Source organism: Mobula hypostoma, chromosome 18 (assembly GCF_963921235.1).
Source record: "Mobula hypostoma chromosome 18, sMobHyp1.1, whole genome shotgun sequence".
In the NCBI taxonomy this organism is placed as follows: domain Eukaryota; kingdom Metazoa; phylum Chordata; class Chondrichthyes; order Myliobatiformes; family Myliobatidae; genus Mobula; species Mobula hypostoma.
This window is the reverse complement of record NC_086114.1, coordinates 20,868,151-20,891,395: the sequence shown is the minus strand read 5'-3', so window position 1 is coordinate 20,891,395 and position 23,245 is coordinate 20,868,151. Positions and strand designations below refer to the sequence as shown.

Here is a 23,245-nt window from a genome sequence, read left to right as displayed (position 1 = left end):
TTATAGCATGGACAATGTTGGATGGTTTAGTAGGAGTGATGCTAAAGGGGTACTTGTACAAAGTTAGACCTTGTACAACCTTACATTATTGTCATGTTGTTGCACATCTAAGTGAGCCCACGCTCCTGAGTTGCATTAACAATGGGTCCAGTTCTTATCTACTGAGTTCATTTCTTTCAGATTCAAGCTCAGGTTTGACGAATGGTAAAGTGATGAATAACCAGAATAGATCTATTGTGGGCATTGTACTAATACATCCATTTGACTTGCACAGTGTAAACAAAACTCTGCCTTGAAGATTCTTATATTTTTAAAGACATGAAGTCTTTAATTTTTAAGAGGTTCCCTTTTGCAGTATCATTATTGATCTTTATCTCAGAAATGATGAGTGATTCTTTATACTGAAGTCTTTAATTCATAGACATAGGTACAGAAGTATTTTATTTGTGGAGTTTGGCAGCTTATGATTAAACAACTGCATACTGGCAGGACATAAAGTGCTATTGTGGGAAATCAGTGCACCACAATGATCCAGTAAAGGTAAACTTCCAGCAAAAGATAGGTTGCTTGGTGCATGTAGGAGCATTACCATTAAGTAGATTGCACAAAATTGAATTTCATACTTTTGATAGAAATGCTTCTGTCTGAAAAGCAATGTAAACATGTCAAGAGTTGGCAATAAAAACTAAAAATAGTGTAACCTCTCAAAAAGAGTAATTGAACCGAAATCTTGCCACTTCCTTATTCCACAGCCTTATTGCTTTCCTTATTGCATGACCTGCTGAGTGTCTACAGCATTCTCTATTTTTATTTCAAATCTTGATTTGTTACCTTTTCATTTACAATACTGCATTCTTCTTTGATTTTACTTACAAACGAATACCTACTCAAACATTAGTGGCAGAAGATTATAGTTTTAACTCTATGATAAAGTCCTGTTGTAAACAGAAACTAGCATTGAAAGAGAGATTCCTTGTTAATCAACACACACAAAATGTGGGAGGAACTCAGCAGGTCAAGCAGCTTCTGTGGAAAGGAATAACAGTCGACGTTTCAGGCTGAGCCAGTTCTTTAGGTCTGAGAAGGAAAGGGGAAGATGCCAGAATAAAAAGGTGGGGTAAGCGGAAAGAGGCAAGAAGGAAGGTGATAAGTGAAGCCAGGTGGGTGGGAAAAGTCAAGGGCTGGAGAAGAAATAATGTGATAGGACAGGAGAGGACCATAGGAGAAAGAGAATAGAGGGGACCCAGGGTGAAGTGATAGGAAGCTGAGAAGAAGTGAAAGGTAAGAGTGGGGAATAAAGGAAGAAGGAATGCTATTTGTAGTTGCAGATAAGTTGTAAAACAAAGATCCCATTTATTGTACATGGACGCTGCTTGATTTACTGAGTGTCTCCAGCACTTTGAGTGTATTGCTCAAGATTTCTAGCATCTGCAGAATCTCTTTTGTTAGTGAAGATCTCTTGGTTATTATATAAGGAAGAGCCAATGGATTTGAGTATCTTGGGTGACATTTTCACCTCAGCCAAGACCATGCAAAAAATAAATTAACAGTTCATTTTGTTCATTAGATGTTTAATGGGGAGGAGAGGAGTGTTGGTAGGGGTTACAGTATGCAAAGTGGCCGATGCATTTTCCTACAAAACAATGGTTGTCATTTATCGGCATATTCTGAAGAAGTATTGAAATAGGAGCTTACTCTTTGCTCACTATCAGACAGAGACCACATAGCTGAGCACATTAATTGGACACAAAAGAATGAATAAAATTCCCCCTTCCAAAAGCTTACAGTATGATTATAAAAGTCACTAAAAGAGAAAGTAAATGAGCATTAGTACCCCAATCCAACATCTCCTGGAGTGTTAAACTAAAGTTGGATAAGCAATTAAGAGTTCATTATATTCAGCCATGGATTCTCTTGTTAATCAACTGCTAATTATTTCTCAATAAGCTTCCCGTATTGACGTCACAATCATTAATCCTGTAGTGTGAACGTCTGCACACGCCAATGACATGGAATACATTGGCACTCAGCCCGGAGCTAGACAAAGAAACACCCCATAAAATTATAACTGAGGATCATATTAAAGGAGCAATGTGATTTTGAATGCGATAGTTGGATTGATAGGGAGATTGTAAACTAGATGTACATCACCTCTTCTCATTCATTCAGTTTCCTACTCTCAGTTTTGTAATTCTTCCCAGTGAATCTTTACTCATTTTTACAGGGATTAACAAAATCCCTTCACTTAAACTGCATTTGGGTAGTTAACCTTGAGTGTCATATGCCCAGCTAATGCCATAGGTGGATTGACTAGACAGATTGGAAGGAGGGGCTACTGAGAGCAATTACCTCGAGGCATGAGTTGGTTGGTGGAGATAGGGATGGAGGGAGAGCAGGGTGATGATAAGAGGAAGTTGATGGTGGTGGGGCTTGCATAGAACCTACAGAGCAAGAGCTCTCCTCTGGCCTATTCAAGGTCAAGGATTAGAATTAGACTTGAATTTACCAGAGAAGAATTCTAGCTCTCCAGGTTCTACTAAAATAATTCTTCATGCAGGTCTCACTGACTTACCAATAGATTCACAAGATCACAAGATCACAAGACAAAGGAGCAGAAGTAGGCCATTTGGCCCATCGAGTCTGCTCCACAGCTCCCCCATGAGCTAAACTATTCACCTATCTAGTTCCAATTTCCGGCTTTTTCCCCATATCCCTTGATACCCTGACTAATTAGATACCTGTCAATCTCCTCCTTAAACACCCTCAATGATCGGGCCTCCACAGCCATATGTGGCAACGAATTCCACAAATCCACAACTCTCTGGCTAAAAAAATTTCTCCTCATCTCTGTTTTAACTGGGTACCCTCTAATTCTAAGATTATGGCCTCTTGTCCTGGACTCACCCACTAAGGGAAACAACCTTTCCACATCTACTCTGTCCAACCCTTTCAACATTTGAAACGTTTCTATGAGATCCCCTCTCATTCTTCTATACTCTAATGAATACAGTCCAAGAGTCGACAGACGCTCCTTATATGTTAGCCCCTGCATTCCAGGAATCATCCTCGTAAATCTTCTCTGAACTCTCTCCAATATCAGTAGATCCTTTCTAAGATAGGGGGCCCAAAACTGCACACAGTATTCCAAATGAGGTCTCACTAATGCCCCATAGAGCCTCATCAACACCTCCTTACTCTTATACACTATTCCTCTTGAAATGAATGCCAACATAGCATTCGCTTTCCTTACCGTCAATCCAACTTGGTGGTTAACCTTTAGGGTATCCTGCACGAGGACCCCCAAGTCCCTTTGCACTTCTGATTTTTGAATTTTCTCCCCATCTAAATAATAATCTGCCAGATTATTTCTTCTTCCGAAATGTACAACTGTACATTTGTCAACGTTGTATCTCATCTGCCATTTCTTTGCCCACTGTCCTAAACTGACTAAGTCTCTCTGCAACCTTTCCGTTTCTTCAACATTTCCTGCTCCTCCACCTATCTTGGTGTCATCTGCAAACTTGGCCACAAAACCATTTAATCCTTAATCCAAATCATCGATATACATCGTAAAAAGAAGCGGCCCCAACACCGAGCCCTGCGGAACACCACTAGTAACCGGCAACCAATCAGAATAGGATCCCTTTATTCCCACCCTTTGCTTTCTGCCTATCAGCCAATGCTCCACCTATTTCAATATCTTTCCTATAATTCCATGGGCTCTCATCTTATTAAGCAGCCCTATATGCGGCACCTTATCCAAGGCCTTTTGAAAATCCAAATACACAACATCCACAGCCTCTCCCTTGTCAATCTTATTCGAGATTACCTCAAAAAATTCCAGTAGGTTGGTACGGCAGGATCTTCCCTTCATGAAACCATGCTGGCTTCGGCCTATCTTGTCATGCACCTCGAGGTATTTCATAACCTCGTCCTTGAGGACTGACTCCAATACCTTTCCAACCACCGATGTCAGACTAATAGGTCTGTAATTTTCTTTTTGCTGCCTCCTTCCTTTCTTAAATAGCGGAACTACATTTGCGACCTTCCAGTCCTCCGGAACCATGCCAGAGTCTATTGATTCCTGGAAGATCATTTCCAATGCTTCCACAATCTCCAAAGCCACCTCCTTCAGAACCCTTGGGTGCACCTCATCCGGGCCGGGAGACTTATCTATTCTTAGTCCACTTAGCTTCCCAAGCACTTCGTCTCTAGTTATCTTGACTGTACCTAATTCTATTCCCTGATACCTCTGGCTATCAGGTATATTGCTCATGTCTTCCACTGTGAAGACTGATGCAAAATACTCATTCAGTTCCTCCGCCATCTCTTTGTTATCCATTATAATTACTCCAGCATCATTTTCAATCAGTCCCATATCTACCCTTGTCACTCTTTTACTCTTCATATATTTAAAAAAACTCTTAGTATCCTTTTTTATGTTAATTGCCAACTTCCTTTCATAATTCATCTCTTCTTTCCTAATGACTTTCTTAGTTTCTTTCTGTAAGTTTTTAAAGGTCTTCCAGTCCTCATTTTTCCCACTAATTTTTGCTTCCTTGTACGCCGTTTCTTTTGCTTTTATTTTTGCCTTAACCTCGCTCGTTAGCCACATTTGTGCCATTTTTCCATTCATAATTTTCTTTTTTCTTGGAATATATTTTTCCTGCATTTTCCTTATTTCTTGTAGGAATTTCATCCAATTCTGCTCTGCCGTCCTTCCATTTAGTTTACTTTTCCAATTGAGTTGGGCCAGTTCCTCTCTCATACCACTGTAATTTCCCCTGTTCCACTGAAATATCGATACACCTGATACCAGCTTCTCCTTTTCAAATTTGAAACTGAACTCAATCATATTATGATCACTACTTCCAAGAGGTTCCTTTACCTCCAGTTCCCTAATCGCCTCAGGTTCGTTACACAGCACCCAATCCAAAACAGCCGGTCCCCTGGTGGGCTTCTGGACAAGTTGCTCCAAAAAGCCATCCTGTAGGCATTCTACAAACTCCCTCTCCTGAGATCCATTACCTTCCTGACTTTCCCAATCCACTTTCATATTAAAATCCCCCATAATTATCTTGACATTGTCCTTCTGACATGCTTTTTCTATTTCCAGCTGCAACTTGTAGTCCACATCCCGACTGCTGTTTGGAGGCCTGTATATAACTGCTATTAGTGTCTTTTTACCCTTGCCATTTCTTAATTCTACCCATAAGGATTCTACCACTTCTGATCCTATGTCCCTTTTCCCTATTGATTTGATATCGTTACTTACCATCAGGGCCACACCACTCCCTTTATCTACTTTCCCATCCTTCCTGTACACTGTGTACCCTTGGATACTCAGCTCCCAATCACATGCATCATTTAGCCATGACTCGGTGATGGCCACAATGTCATATCTTTTAACCTGCAGCTGTGCAGCAAGGTCATCCACTTTATTTCTAATGCTGCGTGCATTTAAGTACAGTACATTTAGATCGGTACCTGTATCGGTACCAGATTCAGCTGGTAAAGAGTGTCGTATTCATAAGCAGGTTAAATTTTCAAAAGCGGTCTTTTGGATCTGAGTGGAGACTTACTCTGAAGATACGTTAGTCTTCCTTAAACTGCTCCCATTTCTCCAAGAGGACCACAACCCTGCCATAGGATTTGGAGACTTGCATGCCTCAATGACCCAGAGAGCTATGTTGGCTGGAGTCAGGGCTTTATGCTTTGGCTCTTGGTAGGGTCACCCATGCCAAACAGGTCAAAGGGAAGAGGCCAGACTAAGAGCAGTCCACCAATCCTCCAGGTTTGGAGGTTCAGCTCAGGGCTAACAACATTGACTGGTCAAAAAAATTGTTATGGAAACAGCAGTGAAAGATCCTTCTATATCTGTGTGCAACAGTATATGGCCAAGGACGGACAGAGATGGAAGACCTTCATTGCTGCCCTAAACACCAGTGGCGTAACAGGCAGTAACCAACCTGTCACTATAGTCTAAAATACAGAATTCCATGACATTGACTCCATGATGATGAATGATCAACTGTAGACAAACTACACTGGCGGGGTGTGATAAGGTGTAGCTAAATTGTATGTAACTTGAAGGAATTGTTGCCACTAATCACTAAGAGCTTAGAACAGCCACATTAATTTTGCTTTCAAAAATTAAGTCATTGCACAGAAACAGTTTTTGCCAATATATCAAGGTTGGAGATTAGAGTTAGAGTCTTGGTTACAAAAGGAGAATTATTGAACATACTATTCCCCTGTCACCTAATGGTTTATCATCAGCTGGACTGGGTCTTAGTACTGAAGAGAATGTATCACAGTTGAATATACGTAGCTAAAACATCAGTGTTTCTCCAAAACAACATAAGACTTGGCCAGAGATGACTTCTTGTTCTCCAGGTTCCATTAAAACAGGGGTTCCAAACTATGGACCAACACCATGAAGCAAAAGGTCCATGGAGCCCAGCTTGGGAACCCTGGATTAAAAGAATTCTTCATACAGGTCTCACTGACTTATTAATAGATTCAGAGAACATGAAGAGAGTTCCAGTCATAATTTCATAAGAGACCATGGATGTCTGGGTCTGGGTGGAGCATTATTCTTACTTCTGTACTGTAGGACCACAACCCTGCCACAGGACTTGGAGACATGCCAAATCCAAATCCAAAACCATTTGTCAGCGGTGAAATGGTGGCATTTTAATATTCAAAACCTTTCTTCCTCCTAAATTTTCCAATCTGTTATTCCTTTGGATATATCTGATTTGTTTTTTCCCCAATCTTTTCATAGGCTGGAAAGATTATTCTTATATATCAGCCGAACAATTTCAGCACCCTCAAGCGGTTTCTGATCTGGGCCGTTTTTGGTAAGTAAAGCAGGCTGCGTCCAAAATAAATGATTCTCATAGGCAGTAAAGTCAGATTATCCTGCATTCTCTGTCTCCATTTGTTATCCATCCGTGACATTAGCTTCTAATTTTTCCTTCTTTTTATCCTTGGTAGGAGAGGTCATTCCCACCCTGACCTGCTGGGTACGTCTTCCCACTCTATATTTTTCACTCCTACCTCCTTTTGTCTACTATATGTTTCTCTGTTGAAGTCCTCTCACTTTATCTGCTCCCATTTTCTCATTGACTAGATGACCTTGTTTCCAGTTTATTCCCTTCGTCAATCTATTTTTTTTTTCTTTCCCCACCCTCCCTAGGCTTAGCAAGCTTCTTTTATCTCCTTTTGCAGTTCTGACAAATTATCTCTGACCTGAAACATTGTTTCTCCCACATGGATGCAGCCTGACCTACTGAGTATTTCCAGCAATGTCTCTTCTATTTGAAATCTCATACTTTGAAGTCTTAGGCCCCTCTTCCCAAGACACTGTATTCCCTCTGAGGCCCCAGACCCCAGCTATTTGCACGGCCACTGATGCATACCCTGACCTCCACCACTCTCAGGTTTCTTAACCAGTTGCAAACCCTTGCCCTCTTATTGTTCACAAATCTGACTTGAGCTTGGGCCCTGATCGGGCCCATAACTATTGACTCACTAGCCCCAGTGACCCAACTTCACACATGATCTCTGGCTGCACATCATTCCCATGATTGCATGGGACTCTCCTGGATGTTATTTGTTTTCTCCTACATCAAAAAGGATTGTCTCCTGGCATGGATGAATGGTAGAGTCTGAGGGAAATTGATGGGAATGTGGAGAGAATAGGTTACAGAGAAAATTAATTGAGGATCGGAGAGAGTTCATGAGCCAAAATGGCCTCCTTTTGTAGAACAAAGAATAGTACAGCAGAGAAACAGGCTCTGCAACCCACAAAGTCTGTACCTGACACAATGCCAAATTAAACCAATGCCACTTGCACTCACATTATTCATATCCCTCTACTCCTTACATATTGATATTGAAAAGCCTCTTAAACACTGGTATCATAGCTATACCCCATGTACCTCTTTCTGTGTAAAAATAAAATTGACCCACACATCTCCTTTAAACTTTCATACTCTCGCCTTAAAGCTCTGCCTTCTGCTATTTGACATTTCTACCCTGGGGAAAATATGCTGATTGTCTATGCCTCTTATAACTTTACAAACTTCCACCTGATCTCCCCTCAGCCTCCAATACTAAGAGATACAATCCAAGTTTGTTGAACTTCTCCTTATAACTCATGGTAATTCAGGGAATGTTCTTGTAAACCTCATCTGTACCCCTTCCATGGCCATTACATCCTTCTTGGAATGGGCACCCAGAATTTCACACAATTCTCTAAGTGCGGCATAATAAAGAAGTCATAAGAAAGTAAGAATAATATGAGAACTATGGCCCCTGAAATCAAAGCACGCAGTGTTCACACAGCAGGGCCCAAGACTCAACTAGAGTTTGCAATACCAGGCCTATGCTTTAAATTCTCACAGGTCCACTATGTAATTTTCAGAGAATAGACATTAATTGTTCTTATGGCTCCCAGAGCAATAAAATACACAGCTGCATGTTTATGGAGTGAAGAGAAACAAATAAGAGGGAAACCAGAAATACAACATGCAAAATGAAAACCCCTCCAAATTTGAAGAGCAATGCAGTTACAGTGGTTGCCTCAAAATCAAAAGATTCTTACTTCCTCAAATTCTTGGTCCTTCCACCCTGACCACAGTATAGTGTCAGAATGGGACTGATCAAAATCCCATACTTTTGAGTGATGAGGAGCCTCTTCTCAAAGTTCTGACACCAGTGTTTTCATATGCATTGTGTCTACTGTACCTCAGTGGATGGTGCTCTTGTCTCCGAGTCAGGTGGACGTGTATTCAAGTCTTACATTATTTACAGTACTGTCCAAAAGTCTTGGGCATAGATGTATGGCTGGGGTACCTAAGACTTTCGCATAGCACTGTATTTGTCAATGCGGAGCGGAGAGCCAGTTTGTAAATCTGGCTGGAGCAAAGGATACTGGGAAAGGTGAGGGTAGAGCAGCACAGGAGGAGTGTGAGACAGTTGGCAGAGGAGTGCCAAGTATGGGGGCTGGCACAAGTGCAGACACACCCAGCCCTGAGATGTTAGACAAGGTCATTTGATTCCAAACAATTGGCTTATTGATCAATGAAGAATGTCCCTCTGGTGCTTCCCCCTCCCTCCCCTCTTCCAAGCCATGATTCCCCTCTCCCTGTACCCTTCCCACTCTCAGTCCACAATAGTGACCCATATCAGAATCAGGTTTATCATCACTCACATATATCATGAAATATGTGGGGTTTTTTTGCGCCAGCAGTACAGTGCAATCCATAAAATTACTACAGTACTGTGCAAAAGTCTTAGGTGCCCTTGCTATATATGTATGCTTAAGACTTTTTAACAGTACTGTAATTTAGACTGATAGACCAGTGCTGAAGGGATCCTGCAATGCTGATAGAGACGTCTTTTGGATGAAGCATTCAACAGATGTCATGTCTGCCCTCTCATTAAAAATCTCAAAGGTTGTTATCCAGTGTATAAATAGTTATGGTTAAACTGGACAGGTCACTAGTTTCAGAAGGTACTTGAGAATCAACCACATTGTTGTGGGTCTGGAGTCACATGTAGGTCAGATTGAATAAAGATGATAAATTTTCTTTCCTCAACAATATTAAAAGTTCAAAGTAAAATTTATTATCAGACTACATGTCACCATATATAACCCTGAGATTCTTTTGCTGTGGGCATACTTAGCAAATCTATAGAACGGTAACTGTAAACAGGATTTGTAAGCTGTAAACAGGATTTGTAAGCTGTAAACAAACTGTGCAAGTGCAGTTAACAAATAAATAGCAGTAAATAATGAGCATGAAATAACAAGATATAAGAGTCTCTAAGTGAGTGTAGTTATCCCCTTTTGTCCAAGAGCCTGATGGTTGAGGGTAGTAACAGTTCTCGAACCTGGTTAGTTAATTCAGTATGTTTTACGACAGTTATGTAGCTGCATAGTTTCTGTAACTAAAGCTAGCTTTCTTTAGAAGTTCATTTATTTCTGTAATTTAATTAACTGAATTTAAATTCCACAGCTGCCATGCTGAGTGTTTACTTCATTGTCTTTTGGAGTACTGTGTACAAGTTAGCTGTCACATTGTTTTTCCTTAAATTGCTGTTCTTAGCGTGGCTACCAGCTTCTTCTCAATAGCTCGAAAATATTTACTTGACCTTGTGTTTGGTTATACTCTATTACAGCTCAGAGCGTCAGAGTTCGAAGTTCAATTCCAATGTCATCTGTAAGGAGATTGTACATCTTCCCCATGAATGCGTGGGTTTCCTCCGGGTGCTCTGGTTTCCTCCCACAGTCCAAAGACGTACCAGTCAGTAGGTTAATTGGTCGTTGTAAACTGTCTTGTAATTAGACTGGGTTATACCAATGAGTTGCTGGCAGTGCAGCTCAGAGGGTCGGAAGGACATACTCAGTGCTATATCTTCAAATCAGGGGTTCCCAACCCGGGGTCCATCGACTCCTTGGTTAATAGTAAGGCTTATTGGCAAAAAAAAAGGTTGGGAACCCCTGCTCTAAATAAAATAAAATAATTATCCTTCCAAATTCTACTTTGGCTTCTATCTTTAGCAATAATGCCATAAAACAAAATTTCTCTGAAGTCATTAGAATGATGACATTATTAAAGGTGTGATTAAGATATAAATTGGTGCTCTAGATTATTCCTTTTACTATGTAGGAAGGTTTGAGTAATCTAGGTTGATGGTTTGGTGCAGAGAATAGAGAGTGGTGCATAGTTAAGATTCCATTCTTCTGATGAGATGCTAACCAGAGGTCCCATTAGTCTGTCCTTGGGGGTTAAAGACCCCACAGCACTAATGGACCAGTAATAAGAATCATTCCTCATCCAGCAAACCCAATAGCACATTAACTCTTAATTCATTCGTATGATCTTTGTGGTTTCCCGCTGTGCATAGAATGCTGGCTTGCATAGCAACAGCCAAGCACTTCAAAGTTGATCATTGCATGCAAAGTACTTTGTGGCTTTTTGAAAGATGAAATAAGCTAATTATAAAGGTCAACTTCTATTATTTTGTTGATATTTTCCTGACATGTTATTTTGAGATGTACAAAGATTAAACAGGAATAAATTGTTAAGTGGAAATTAAGTTGAATCCAAGAGAGAACAAATACAAACATCTAGTCATGAGTGGGAAGCTGGTGTCTGTTAAAAGGACAGATATAATTGTGTTTAATTTCATTAGAAAATCATTTGTAATGTTTTTGGCTTCTGTAGTATTGTGTTGTGTCATGTTTTGTAGCTTCAAAACATTAAACTAATTCAAAGGAAGACATGAGAGTCCAAAATATGAGTATAGCTTCGTGTTTACTTTAAGCGAGGCACTCACTTATTACGTTCTAGTGTGATGAAGTATGCAATTCACATATTTATACATGTAACCCATAATGGATTATTTAAACAAACAAAAGTGCTTAATCAACCAATATAGATATACAGGATTACTCAAATATAACTGAAATATTAAATACATAACACTCCTCCCTGCTTAGCTATGCACTCCAATTCAATATAGAATGCATCTCAATTATATACACAGTATACAATATAATATAGCTACTATATAGACATCCACAGAACAGTCAGTTTTAAATCGCTGTGAAGGATTTTTTTTCTCTTATGGGATAATGTCTTTCCTGACAAGGGGGAATATCTCTGCTTGGCAGGAGAGACTTGTGACTGTGAAACAATCTCAGGTTTTGGGGTCTCCTGTGTGGTGATTGTAGGAGTTGACTCTGAGACTGCAGGAGGTGGTTCTGATAGTGGTAGCCATCTTTCTTCTTTCTTTTTTTTCCTTCTATTTTGTGCATCTTGATCTTGAGAAGGTGCATTTAGTTCACTGGAGTATTTTCTTATTAATCCTTCCATTGCTCCCTTTATGATCTGATCTCTCCTCTTGGTTTCCTCATCAACAACATCATCTGATTAATCCTCTGATTTTGTATCTCCATTGACTCCATTCTTTTTGGCCTTCCATTCATCCAGCTGGGCTTTGGTCTTTGCAACTACTTTTACAAGTAGGTTTTTGTCTTCCACTTGAAGTTCATGGAATGGCCTTAATGCATGCAAAGCAGATTTCAGTTGTTTCTACTCACAAAAGCCAAATGCTTCCAACTTTCCTGAAGGTCCTTGAACTCTCATCCAGCTTAAAATCAGACGCACAGAGGTTGGCATCAACACCTGTTTGTCCTCTTTTGGGCAATGGTTCATGGTGTTTAACATAGAGACAGTTGTGGCATCATTCGGTATCTTTCTTAATTCATTTTCAATTGACCTTATTGTGGGGAATGCGGGATGCAAATTCTGGATGGACCTCCAGTCAAGTTTTGCTGTCTCAGCTACTCACAAACCCATACTGCTGGTATTCCTATTTTTACCACATACAAGCCCAATGTCACTTGTTGTTTGTTGTATTTCACTGTCATGAATGTCATTCCCACAGGAATTATCTTTCCTCCAAGGAGTTATCTTTTCTCCAGTATAAGTTCTTAGTTGGATATCTGCAAGCTTCAGTTTAGTATATTTGAAATGCCTCTCAAACTCATTTTGTGGAATGACTGAATCAGCTTAACCAATGTCTAATTCCATTTTAATTAATTTGCCATTCACTTCTGGTGTAAGTTACAGTGCTTATAAAAAGTATTTACCATTTCCTCCAACCCCAGAAGTTTTCATGTTTAATTGTTTTACAACATTGAATCACAATTAACTTAATTTGGCTTTTTTGACACTGATCACCAGAAAAATATTCTTTCATGTCAAAGTGAAAACAGATCTTTACAAAGTGATCTACATTAATTACAAATGTAAAACACAAAATAATTGATTTCATAAGTATTCACCTCCTTTAAAATGACACACCTAATCATCACTGGTACAGCCAAGTGGTTTTATAAGTCACATAATGAGATAAATAGAGATCACCTGAGTGCAGTCAAGGTGCTTCAATTGATTGTGGTAAAAATACAACTTTATCTAGCAGGTCCAACTGCTGGTGAGTCAGTATCCTGGCAAAAACTACACCATGAAAACACAAGAACACTCCAATCAACTCTGCAAAAAGGTTATTGAAAAGCACAGGTCAGGAGAAAGATACAAGAAAATTTCCAAGTCACTGAATATCCCTTGGAGTGCAGTTAAGTTAGTCATCAAGTAAACGAAAAGAATATGGCTCAGCTGTAAATCTGCCTAGAGCAGGCTGTCCTCAAAAACTGTGTGATTGTGCAAGAGGGACTAGTGAGGGAGGCCACCAAGAGACTTATGACAGCTCTGGAGGAATTACAAGCTTCTGTGGCTGAGATGGGAGAGACTCACATACACCAACTGTTGCCCAGGTGCTTCACCAGTTGTAGCTTTATGGGAGAGTGGCAAAGAGAAAGCCTCCGTTGGGGAAAAAACTGACATGAAATCTTGGCTAGAGTTTGCCTGAAGGCGTGTGGGAGACTTTGAAGTCAGCTGGAAGAAGGTTCTATGGTCTGATAAAACCAAAGATGAGTTTTTTTAGCCACTGGACTAAACATTATATTTAGCGTAAGCCAAACACCTCACATCATCAAAATCACACCATCCCTATCGTGAAGGATAGTGGTGGCTGCATCATGCTGTGGGGATGCTTCACTGCAGCAGGCCCTGGAAGGCTTGTGAAGGTAGGGGGTAAAATAAATGCAGAGAAATCCTGGAGGAAAATCAGATGCAATCTGCAAGAGAACTGTGACTTGGGAAAAGATTTGTTTTCCAGCATGACAATGACCTCAAGCATAAAGCCAAAGGTTCACAGGAATGGCTAAAAAAACAACAAAGTTAGTCTCCTGGAGTGGCTAAGTCAGATTCCAGACCTCAATTCAATTGAGAATTTGTGGCCGGACTTGAAAAGGGCTGTTCACTCATGACCCCCATGCAATCTGACAGATCTTGAGCAGTTTTTCAAAGAAGAATGGGGGAAAATTGTAGTGTCCAGATGAGCAAAGCTGATAGAGACCTATCCACACAGATTCAAGGCTGTAATTGCTGCTAAAGGTGCATCTACTAAATAGTGACTTGAAGTGGGGTGAGCAATCAACTATTTTGTGTTTAATAATTGTAATAAATTTAGTCCAATTTTTAAGGGGGTGAATACTTATGAAATCAAGCCCTAACTCTGGCATGTATCTGCCTTCCTTCCCAACTTTTTACAAAGATTCTGCTTTGCCCATCTTAGATTGTGTGCAATATAATGCAAGTCTTCTTATAACTTAAATACCTTTGGTTGATCCTTTGATTAGCTAGCTATCCTTCAGTATACCAGTGAGTGCTTGTGTGAACGATAACGTTGCATTTATATGGGAGTAATTGTAACCAAACAAAACCCGTCAGTGAATTATTTTAATGTTTAATCATGAAGCTAGTTTCTGCAACGAGATCTGAAAGTAATGGTGAGATGAGCCAGCAGTTCATGTGAGAAAAATGTAGAACTCCCTGTACTTTTAGAATAAAAACCATGGGGCCTTTATTGTATGCTGGGCCAAGAACTGTGCTTCCGGAAACATAGAACTATCAGCTTAGGCTATGTGTGGACACTTGCAGCCCACACCAGTGGGATTGCAGAGTCTAATTCATGATGAAAATCCCTGTCACATTCTGTGACAAATTGCTGTCTTCTCTCACTTTTGTGTCAGAAGCACCGAGTCCTCTGTCTATTATACACATCTGTGCAGCCCTTCACATCGTACGCACTTCAAATCACTACAGCCTTTGATGGATCATGGACAGCAGGATTTTATTTTAAATCAACCTTTCTCTGTTTACCTATACATAAACAAGGGCTTCCACGTTCCAAAAATTAATGGGTAGTTGGTTGAGATCCGCTCCCTTAAATTGATGAAGCCAATTTTCAGAAAGTGATGATGTAATGATTTATAACCTGCCTCCGGAGCACTTCCTATGTCTACACAGAACGTTTTAACTTGTGCATTGAATCCACCTGAGATTCATTGAAAATTGTGCTGTCTCAGTGGTACTTACAAAGAAGTATACATCCGATGGCAGGCCAGGAAAGAATTCATTACCTTTGTGTCCACTAGATTACCAGGGCCACAAGGGTACAATAAATACATTGAGATGGATACTTGCATGCTGATCATTTTCAAGTTCCGGAGGTGAATGGGCAGTTTTCTATCAACACTGCTATTGAAGAGAGCAGACCTTTTTTCCTCTGAGTCTGGAGAGATTTCAGCAAAACTCTACATCTTAGCAGACTACAGCAGCAAGTTGTCTAATAATATAAATGGAGAAAACCTCACTGCTGCATTGATTTAAAATATTGAACAATATGGACAGTTTAGAGAAGAAAATCCAGAGCTTAGGATCAAGGCGTGCAATGAAATGAATTAAATTAAAAGTTGGCAAGAGTGTGAGTCAGGGGAATGAGGAAACTTGGAAAATTTAGGGCTTTAAGTTCAAGTTTGTTTTCATTCACCCGTATACATGTATACTGCCAACAAAACAATGTTCCTCCGGACCAAGGTGCACAACATAGTACAGGTTATAACACGCACAACACAAGGTAATATTACCCCAAATAAGTTAACAATTAATAAAATATATTCCAGAAGATTGACACTTAGCATAAGGTGTATTTGTCACACAAGTTTAAGAAGTGAACAGTATAGCACTACTGGCACTTGATAAGTTAGAAGACCTGGGCAGTGGCAGGGAGTTCAGTGGATTCACAGCCTGGGAGAAGAAGTTGTTCCCATCCAAACAGTCCTTGTCCTAGTGGTATGGTAGGAGGTCAAAGAGATTGTAGGATAGATGGAGAGAGAGTGCAAGGCTGGGGAGAAGTTTGAAAACTAGAAGAATTATCCAACTAAGGTAAAAAAAGAATTTCTGTCACATTATTTGTGATACTAATTCATTAAAAAAGTCCAATTTTCTCTGTCTGTGACATAAACGTACCACCTAATTGTCCATACATTCCTCACTGTTAATGTTGATTGTAGGACTTTTATACTACAGAAAAAAAAAACTGCTGCAGTAGAGATTTCTATGGAACAGTTGTGCACCTGTAAACTGTGTGCAAATACGAAACTCTGTACCTGTGGACAGTTTACCAATGTGTGGAACCTGAGGACAAAAATGGAACTTGGTTAAGAGTCAGTTGTCCAGAAATCTAGTTATGAAAGGCTGGTTTACTCTGAACCATGTGTTTAAAATGGATTTAAAATTAATAAATGACATTTGTGAGGATTTCCATGTCAAATGGTACCATCCATGAAATTCAGTTGTGCACATCCTTGTAGTGAGTCAGAATCTCTAACATAATTAGTATGTCAGGAAATATGAAATGACACATTTTTGGAGCATTACTAGGGAACTTGGATCTTGTTGTCTTTGGGTCACCTCTGATCGGATACTCACTGGATAACTAGAACTTAATCCCATAGTGTCAGTCTCGATCTTTGGACCTTTCTCTCTGACCTCATGACCATCTCAAATAATCATGGAATATCCTAAGATCCCTTCCTTTGATATATGGGCTATTCCACAACCCCTCATTTGATGTACAACTAAGATATTCTGTCCCACCCCAATTTATGTATGATCCAATGGCATACCCTTTTTTGAATTGTCCAGAGGCCTGTTCTCACTCTACACCTGCTGTACACCCCAAGTCCAATTTTTCCAAATGCTATAGCCTTGTTTCTCTCTCCATAATGGATACCACACCAAATGTTTTTCTCCTGATCATGCCCAATGTCCCAGATTGCCTATGATAGTTAAATTGCTTCCCCCTGGTTGCAAACCATATAGAGTGCAGAGCTGTTAACTTGTAATGGAGGCTGTGTCCGAGTTCTAGGATTTATATACAAAAGATCGATGAATCCTTGATTGGTGGATTCATTGAGTTCTGGTTGTTTCATTTATGTTTGATAAGCCATTATTAATGGCAGAGAACTATGTTATTAAGATAACAGTTGTTTTATTTGCCAATTTTTCAAAATAACTTTTCATTAGCCTTCGAGTTCAAAGTAAATTTTATTATCAAAGTAGATATATGTTACCATATACAACCCTGAGATTCATTTTCTTGTGGGCATACTTAGCAAATCTATAGAATAATAACCATAACAGAATCAATGAAAGACCACCTTTGGCATTCAACCAGAGTATAGAAGACGGCAAACTATACAAATGCAAAAGAAGAAATGGTAGTAATAAAAAAAAGGCAATATTATTATTATTATGAGGACACGCAGTCCCCTTTTATTGTCATTTAGTAGTGCATGCATTAAGAAATGATAAAAATGTTTTTCCAGAATGATATCACGAAAACACGTGACAAACCAACTTAAAACTAACAAAAACCACATAATTATAACATATAGTTACAACAGTGCAAAGCAATACAGTAATTTGATAAGAACAGACCATGGCACAGTAAAGGTCTCAGAATCTCTCGAAAGTCCCATCATCTCACGCAGACGGTGAACCTCCAGTGCCGCCAATTTGCCGATGCAGCATCCTGGAAGCATCCGACCACAGTCCGACTCCGAGTCCGTCCGAAAACTCCGAGCCTCCGACCACCTCTTCGACATCGAGTACCGTCTCTGCCGAGCATTTCGACCCCGGCCCCGGCAACAGGTGATATGCAAAGCCGAGGATTTGGGGCCTTCGTCTCCGGAGATTCTCGATTGCGCAGTAGCAGCGGCAGCGAAGCGGGCATTTCAGAAGTTACTCCAGATGTTCCTCTGCACTTCTCACGGCTGTCCCCATCAAACCCGGATTGTGCACGGCACCCCTAGTTACACATATCGATATTCATTTGGAACGGCCGCGCACACTGCATCGCGCCACCATCTTTTGAATAATTGTCGAGAGCATGAGATGTAGAGTCCTTGAAAGTGACACCGTTGTTTGTGGGAATATTTCAATAATGAGGAAAATGAAGTTGCATGAAGTTATTCCCTTGGGCTCAAGAGCCTGATAGTTGAGGGGTAGTAACTGTTCCTGAACCTGCCGGTGTGAGTCCTGATGGCAACAGCAAGAAGAGAGCATGTACTGGGTGGTGAGGGTCCCTGAAAATGAATGCTGCTTTCCTGTCACAGCGTTTCATGTAGATATGCTCAATGGATGGGAGGGCTTTACCTGCGATGGACTGGGCTGTTTCCACTACTTTCTGTAGGATTTTCTGTTCAAGGATATTGGTGTATCCATACCAGGCTGTGATGCAGCCAGTCAATATATTCTTCATTACACATCTATAGAAGTTAGTCAACTTTTTAGATATCATGGTGAATCTCCACAAACGCCTAAGGAAGTGGAGACACTGCTATGCTTTCTTTGTAATTGCACTTATGTGCTGGATTCAGGACAGGTCCTCCAGAATAATAACACGTAGGGATTTAAAGTTGCTAACCCTCTCCACCTCTGATCATCTGATGAGGACTAAGCTCACGAATCTTTGGTTTCTTCTCCTGAAGACTATATCAACTCCTTGGTCTTGCGGACATTGAGTGAGAGGCTATTGTTATGACACTACAGAGGCAGATTTTCATTCTCCCTCCTGTATGCTGATTCCTCACCACCCTTGATTTGGTCAACAACAGTGGTGTCATCAGCGGCCTTGAATATGGCTTTGGAGATGTGCTTAGTTACGCAGTCATAAGTGTAAAGCTCAAATCACTCCTTGTGCAATTGGATGCTGGCTTTCCTCATTTGCAGACTCCAGTCAGTTTGGATTGGCAACAAGGTCTCCTCCACGATCTCCATCAGCTCTGGTACGCCACAAGGCTGTGTGCTTAGCCCCCAACTCTACTCGCTTGAGCCCATACCGTAAGAACAATTATGAAGAAAGCATGGCAGCGCCTCTACTTCCTAAGGAGTTTGTAGAGATTTGGCATGGCACCTAAAACTTTGAGAAACGTCTATAGATATGTAGTGGAGAGTATATAGACTGGCTGCATTGCAGTATGGAAACACCAATGCCTTTGAACAGAAAATTCAACAACATTTTTGGTAATGCCTTCCCCACCACTGAGCCCTCCCCTCCCCTACATGACATTCTGTCACAGGAAGACAATCCCATCATCAGGGACCCCTCTTCAGGACATGCTCTCTCTCGCTGCTGTCACCAGGAAGAAGGCACTGGAGCCTCTGCACTCGCACCACCAGGTTCAGGAACAGTTACTACCCCTCAACCATCAGACTCCTCAACCAAAGGGGATAACTTCACTCAACTTCACTTGCCCCATCATTGAAATGGTCCCACAATCAATGGACACATTTTCAAGGACTCTTAATCTCATGTTCTCGACATTTATAGCTTTTTTTATTGTTGTTATTACTATTTCTTCTTTTTGTATTTGCACAGTTTGTTGTCTTCTGCACTCTGGTTGAATGTCCTAGTTGGGTGGTCTTTCACTGATTCTGTTATGGTTATTTTTCTATAGATCTATTGAATATGTTCATGGAATGTATTGACATATATGTAGTTTGATAATACATTTACTTTGAAATAAAAACAAGAAATAAAGGGAATACTCAGCAGGTCAAGCAGCATCTATGGAATGAGAACCAGATGTCCATTTTGGGCCAAAGACTCTTCATCAGAACACTCAGATACTATCTGGCCTAATGAGTATTTCCAACAGTTTTAGTTCTTATTTCAGACTTGCAGCATCCGAAGTTTTTCCTCATAGCATCCAGTTTTTCAACCCAAGGACTGGATAGAAACTGACACCAAATTTTACTCTCAGAAAATGAAGTTATCCCTCCTCCCTTATATTTTACAGTGATTATCTGTACTGCATTGGACTTTGGCCCTCATTTCAGGTGCCTAATGTCAACATCCTGACCCTCTCGGACTGAAGTATCATACAAATCAGCTTCTGATTGAAATCCCCCTTGTCCAAGTGAAAGCTATAGTCTCAGAGTTTAGCCATGAGGCGGTATACTTAACATTTCAAACTGACCAAGTCCATTTTCCTGGAACACTAATCCTTTCAAAGTGCACTTTGTCCAGAGAAGTTATTGAAATGTTCCAAGCTATTTCACATAAAGCGGTTGCTAATGTTTTCAGTTTGTATTCTACTGCTTTACAAACTGTCTGAAGAGCCCAGTTATTAGTATGCTTATGAACGATGCAAACACGCCCTCTGTCTCTATTCTTCAGAGCCTTGGCAGTTCTACAGATTTCAAACAGGAGCCAGAATGACTATTGGATTCAGGAAATGCATTGCATCTCAGATAGATAAGGCAAAAAAGACAAATGTATTTCTGCAAACTAAAATTAGAAAATTCTGCTAATCTTCAGCTGGTCAGGCAGTGACTGTGGAGAGGGAAGCAAAGATGATGTTCTGGGGAAAGTTTAAGAGTGATACCAGACTGGATAGATCAACAGAATTTCTTCCCTTGCGAAGAAAGCTATGGGTGAGTTAATGCAATTAGGAGGTGTCTTTATAATATGGATTCAGAGAAAATGTTTGCACTTGGGGTGAAGAACACTAGAGGCCATCATTGTAAGGTAATTAACAAGAAAGACGTTTAGGGTTTCAGAAAAAACTTCATTTCTAATGGGTGTTGAAAAGCATTCAGGTTTATTATCCCTGACACATGTTGTGAAATTTGTTGTTTTGTGACAGCAGTACAGTGCAAGGCATAACATTACTACAAGTTACGAAAATAAGTGGTGTGAAAGATGAATAACATCAGTATACCCCTCAACATCAGGCTCTTGAACCAAAGGGGAAAACTTCACTCAACTTCACTTGCCCCGTTTTCTGTTCAAAGGCATTGTTGTTTCCATACCAGGTTGTGATGCAGCCAGTCAGTATACTCTCCACCACACATCTATAGAAGTCAAAGTAAGATTGTGTCTGCTGTAGACCTGTTGTGGAACATATTCCCACAAATATGACTGAGGTGTTGATACATTTAAGGGGAGGCTGTACAACAAAGGAGCTTGCTGATAGTCTTGGAAGATGATAAACAGGAAGAGTCTTGACTGGAGCATAAATACTGTCATGGACTTGGACTGAATGTTCTGCCTCTGGGTCCAACGTCTTAATTTAACCTTAAACTCTGGCTTCCCCTTCCTTGTGTCCCCCACCCCCTCAACACCCTACCACCTTACCCTGGGGATCCAATAACTGATCGCATCTTCCCCAAAGTTCAAAGTACAAAGCTCAAAGTAAATTTATTATCAAAGTACTTCTTCTTCTTCTTCTTATTATTATTATTATAGGATTCCATTAGTCTCATGAGACCATGGATTTCTGCCTTGGAAGGTTTCCAGGGTGCAGGCCTGGGCAAAGTTGTATGGAAGACCAGCAGTTGCCCATGCTGCAAATCTCCCATCCCTACGCCACCGACGTTGTCCAAGGGTAGGGCATTAGGACCCATACAGCTTGGCATCGGTGTCATCGCAGAGCAATGTGTGGTTAAGTGCCTTGCTCAAGCACACACACACTACCTAGGCCAAGGCTCGAACTAGCAACCTTCAAATCACGAGACGAACGCCTTAACCACTTGACATATAAGTCACCATATACTATCCTGAGATTCATTTTCATATGGAAATTCACAGTAGAGAGAAAGAAACGCACAATAGAATCAATGAAAAAACTACACACAAGCAAAGATGGAGAAATGACCAATGTGCAAAAGATGACAGATTATGCAAATACAAAATAAAAACAATATAATAATACATAAAACAGGTAGCAAAAGTTTTCATAAATATATAAAGCCAAAGAGGGTGGCTAAAGTCATTGTAGGTCCCTTGGAAGACGAGAAGGGGAAATTGATATTGGGTGATAAGGAAATGGCTGAGGCATTGAACGACTATTTTGCGTTGGTCTTCACGGTGGAGGACACCTCTAATATGCCAAAGAATGATGTTATGGATGAAATGGGAGGTGAGGACTGTCACAAAAGAGATAGTGATGAGCAAACTAGAGGGCCTGAAGGTAGGTAAGTCCCCTGGTCCTGATGGGATGCATCCCAGGGTGCTGAGGGAATTGGCAGAGGTTATAGTAGATGCGTTGATAATCATTTACCAAAACTCTCTGGACTCTGGGCAGGTCCCAGCGGATTGGAAGACAGCAAATGTCACTCCACTTTTTAAAAAAGGATGTAGGCAAAAGACGGGCAACTATAAGCCAGTTAGCTTAACATCTGTAGTCGGGAAAATGCTTGAAGCTGTCTTTAAGGAAGAAATAGCGAAATATTTAGTAAGCAGTAGTTCCATTAGACAGACACAGCATGGATTCAGAAAGGGCAGGTCCTGTTTGACAAACTTACTGGAGTTCTTTGGGGACATAATGAGTGCAGTGAATAGAGGGGAACTGGTGAATGTCATATGCTTTGATTTCCAGAAGGCATTCGATAAGGTGCCACACAAGAGTCTTATAAATAAGATACAGATGCATGGAGTTGGAGGAAGCGTATTGGCATGGATAGTGGATTGGTTAACCAATTGAAGACAGAGAGTTTGTATAAATGTGTGTTTCTCCGGTTGGCAGTCGGTGGTGAGTGGGGTGTCGCAGGGGTCAGTGCTGGGCCTGCAGCTGTTTACCATTTACATTGCTGATTTGGAAGAGGGGACTGAGTGTAGTGTAGCAAAATTTGCTGATGACACTAAACTGAGTGGAAAAGCAAATTGTACAGAGGATGTGGAGAGTCTGCAGAGGGATATAGATAGGTTAAGTGAGTGGGCCAAGGTCTGACAGATGAAATACAACGTTGGTAAATGCGAGATCATCCACTTTGGAAGGAATAATAGAAGAACAGATTATTATTTAAATGGTGAAAGATTGCAGCATGCTGTTGTGCAGAGGGACTTGGGAGTGCTTGGTCATGAATTGCAAAAAGTTGGCTTGCCGGTACAACAGGTTATTAAGAAGGCAAACGGAATGTTGGTCTTTATTGCTAGAGGGATTGAATTCAAGAGCAGGGAGGTCATGCTGCAACTATACAGGATACTGGTGAGGCTGAACCTGGAGTACTGTGTGCAGTTCTGGTCTCCATACTTGAGGAAGGATATACTAGCTTTGGAGGCCGTGCAGAGGAGGTTCACCAGGTTGATTCCAGAGATGAAGGGGTTAACCTATGAGGAGAGATTGAGTCGCCTGGGACTATACTCTCTGGAGTTCAGAAGAATGAGAGGGGATCTTATAGAAACATACAAAATTTTGAAAGGGATAGATAAGATAGAAGTTGAAAAGTTATTTCCATTGGTAGGTGAG

The 23,245-nt window shown here is 40.6% G+C and overlaps 1 protein-coding gene across 1 annotated transcript in view; it reads left to right on the top strand.

Annotated features, from left to right (window-relative positions):
* The window catches only part of si:dkey-192p21.6 (uncharacterized protein LOC565246 homolog), a 355,495-nt gene that overhangs the window by 313,516 nt on the left and 18,734 nt on the right, over positions 1-23,245 (top strand). The window contains 1 exon segment of the mRNA XM_063070659.1: positions 6,788-6,863. Within this exon segment, the coding sequence (XP_062926729.1) occupies positions 6,788-6,863 (76 nt within the window).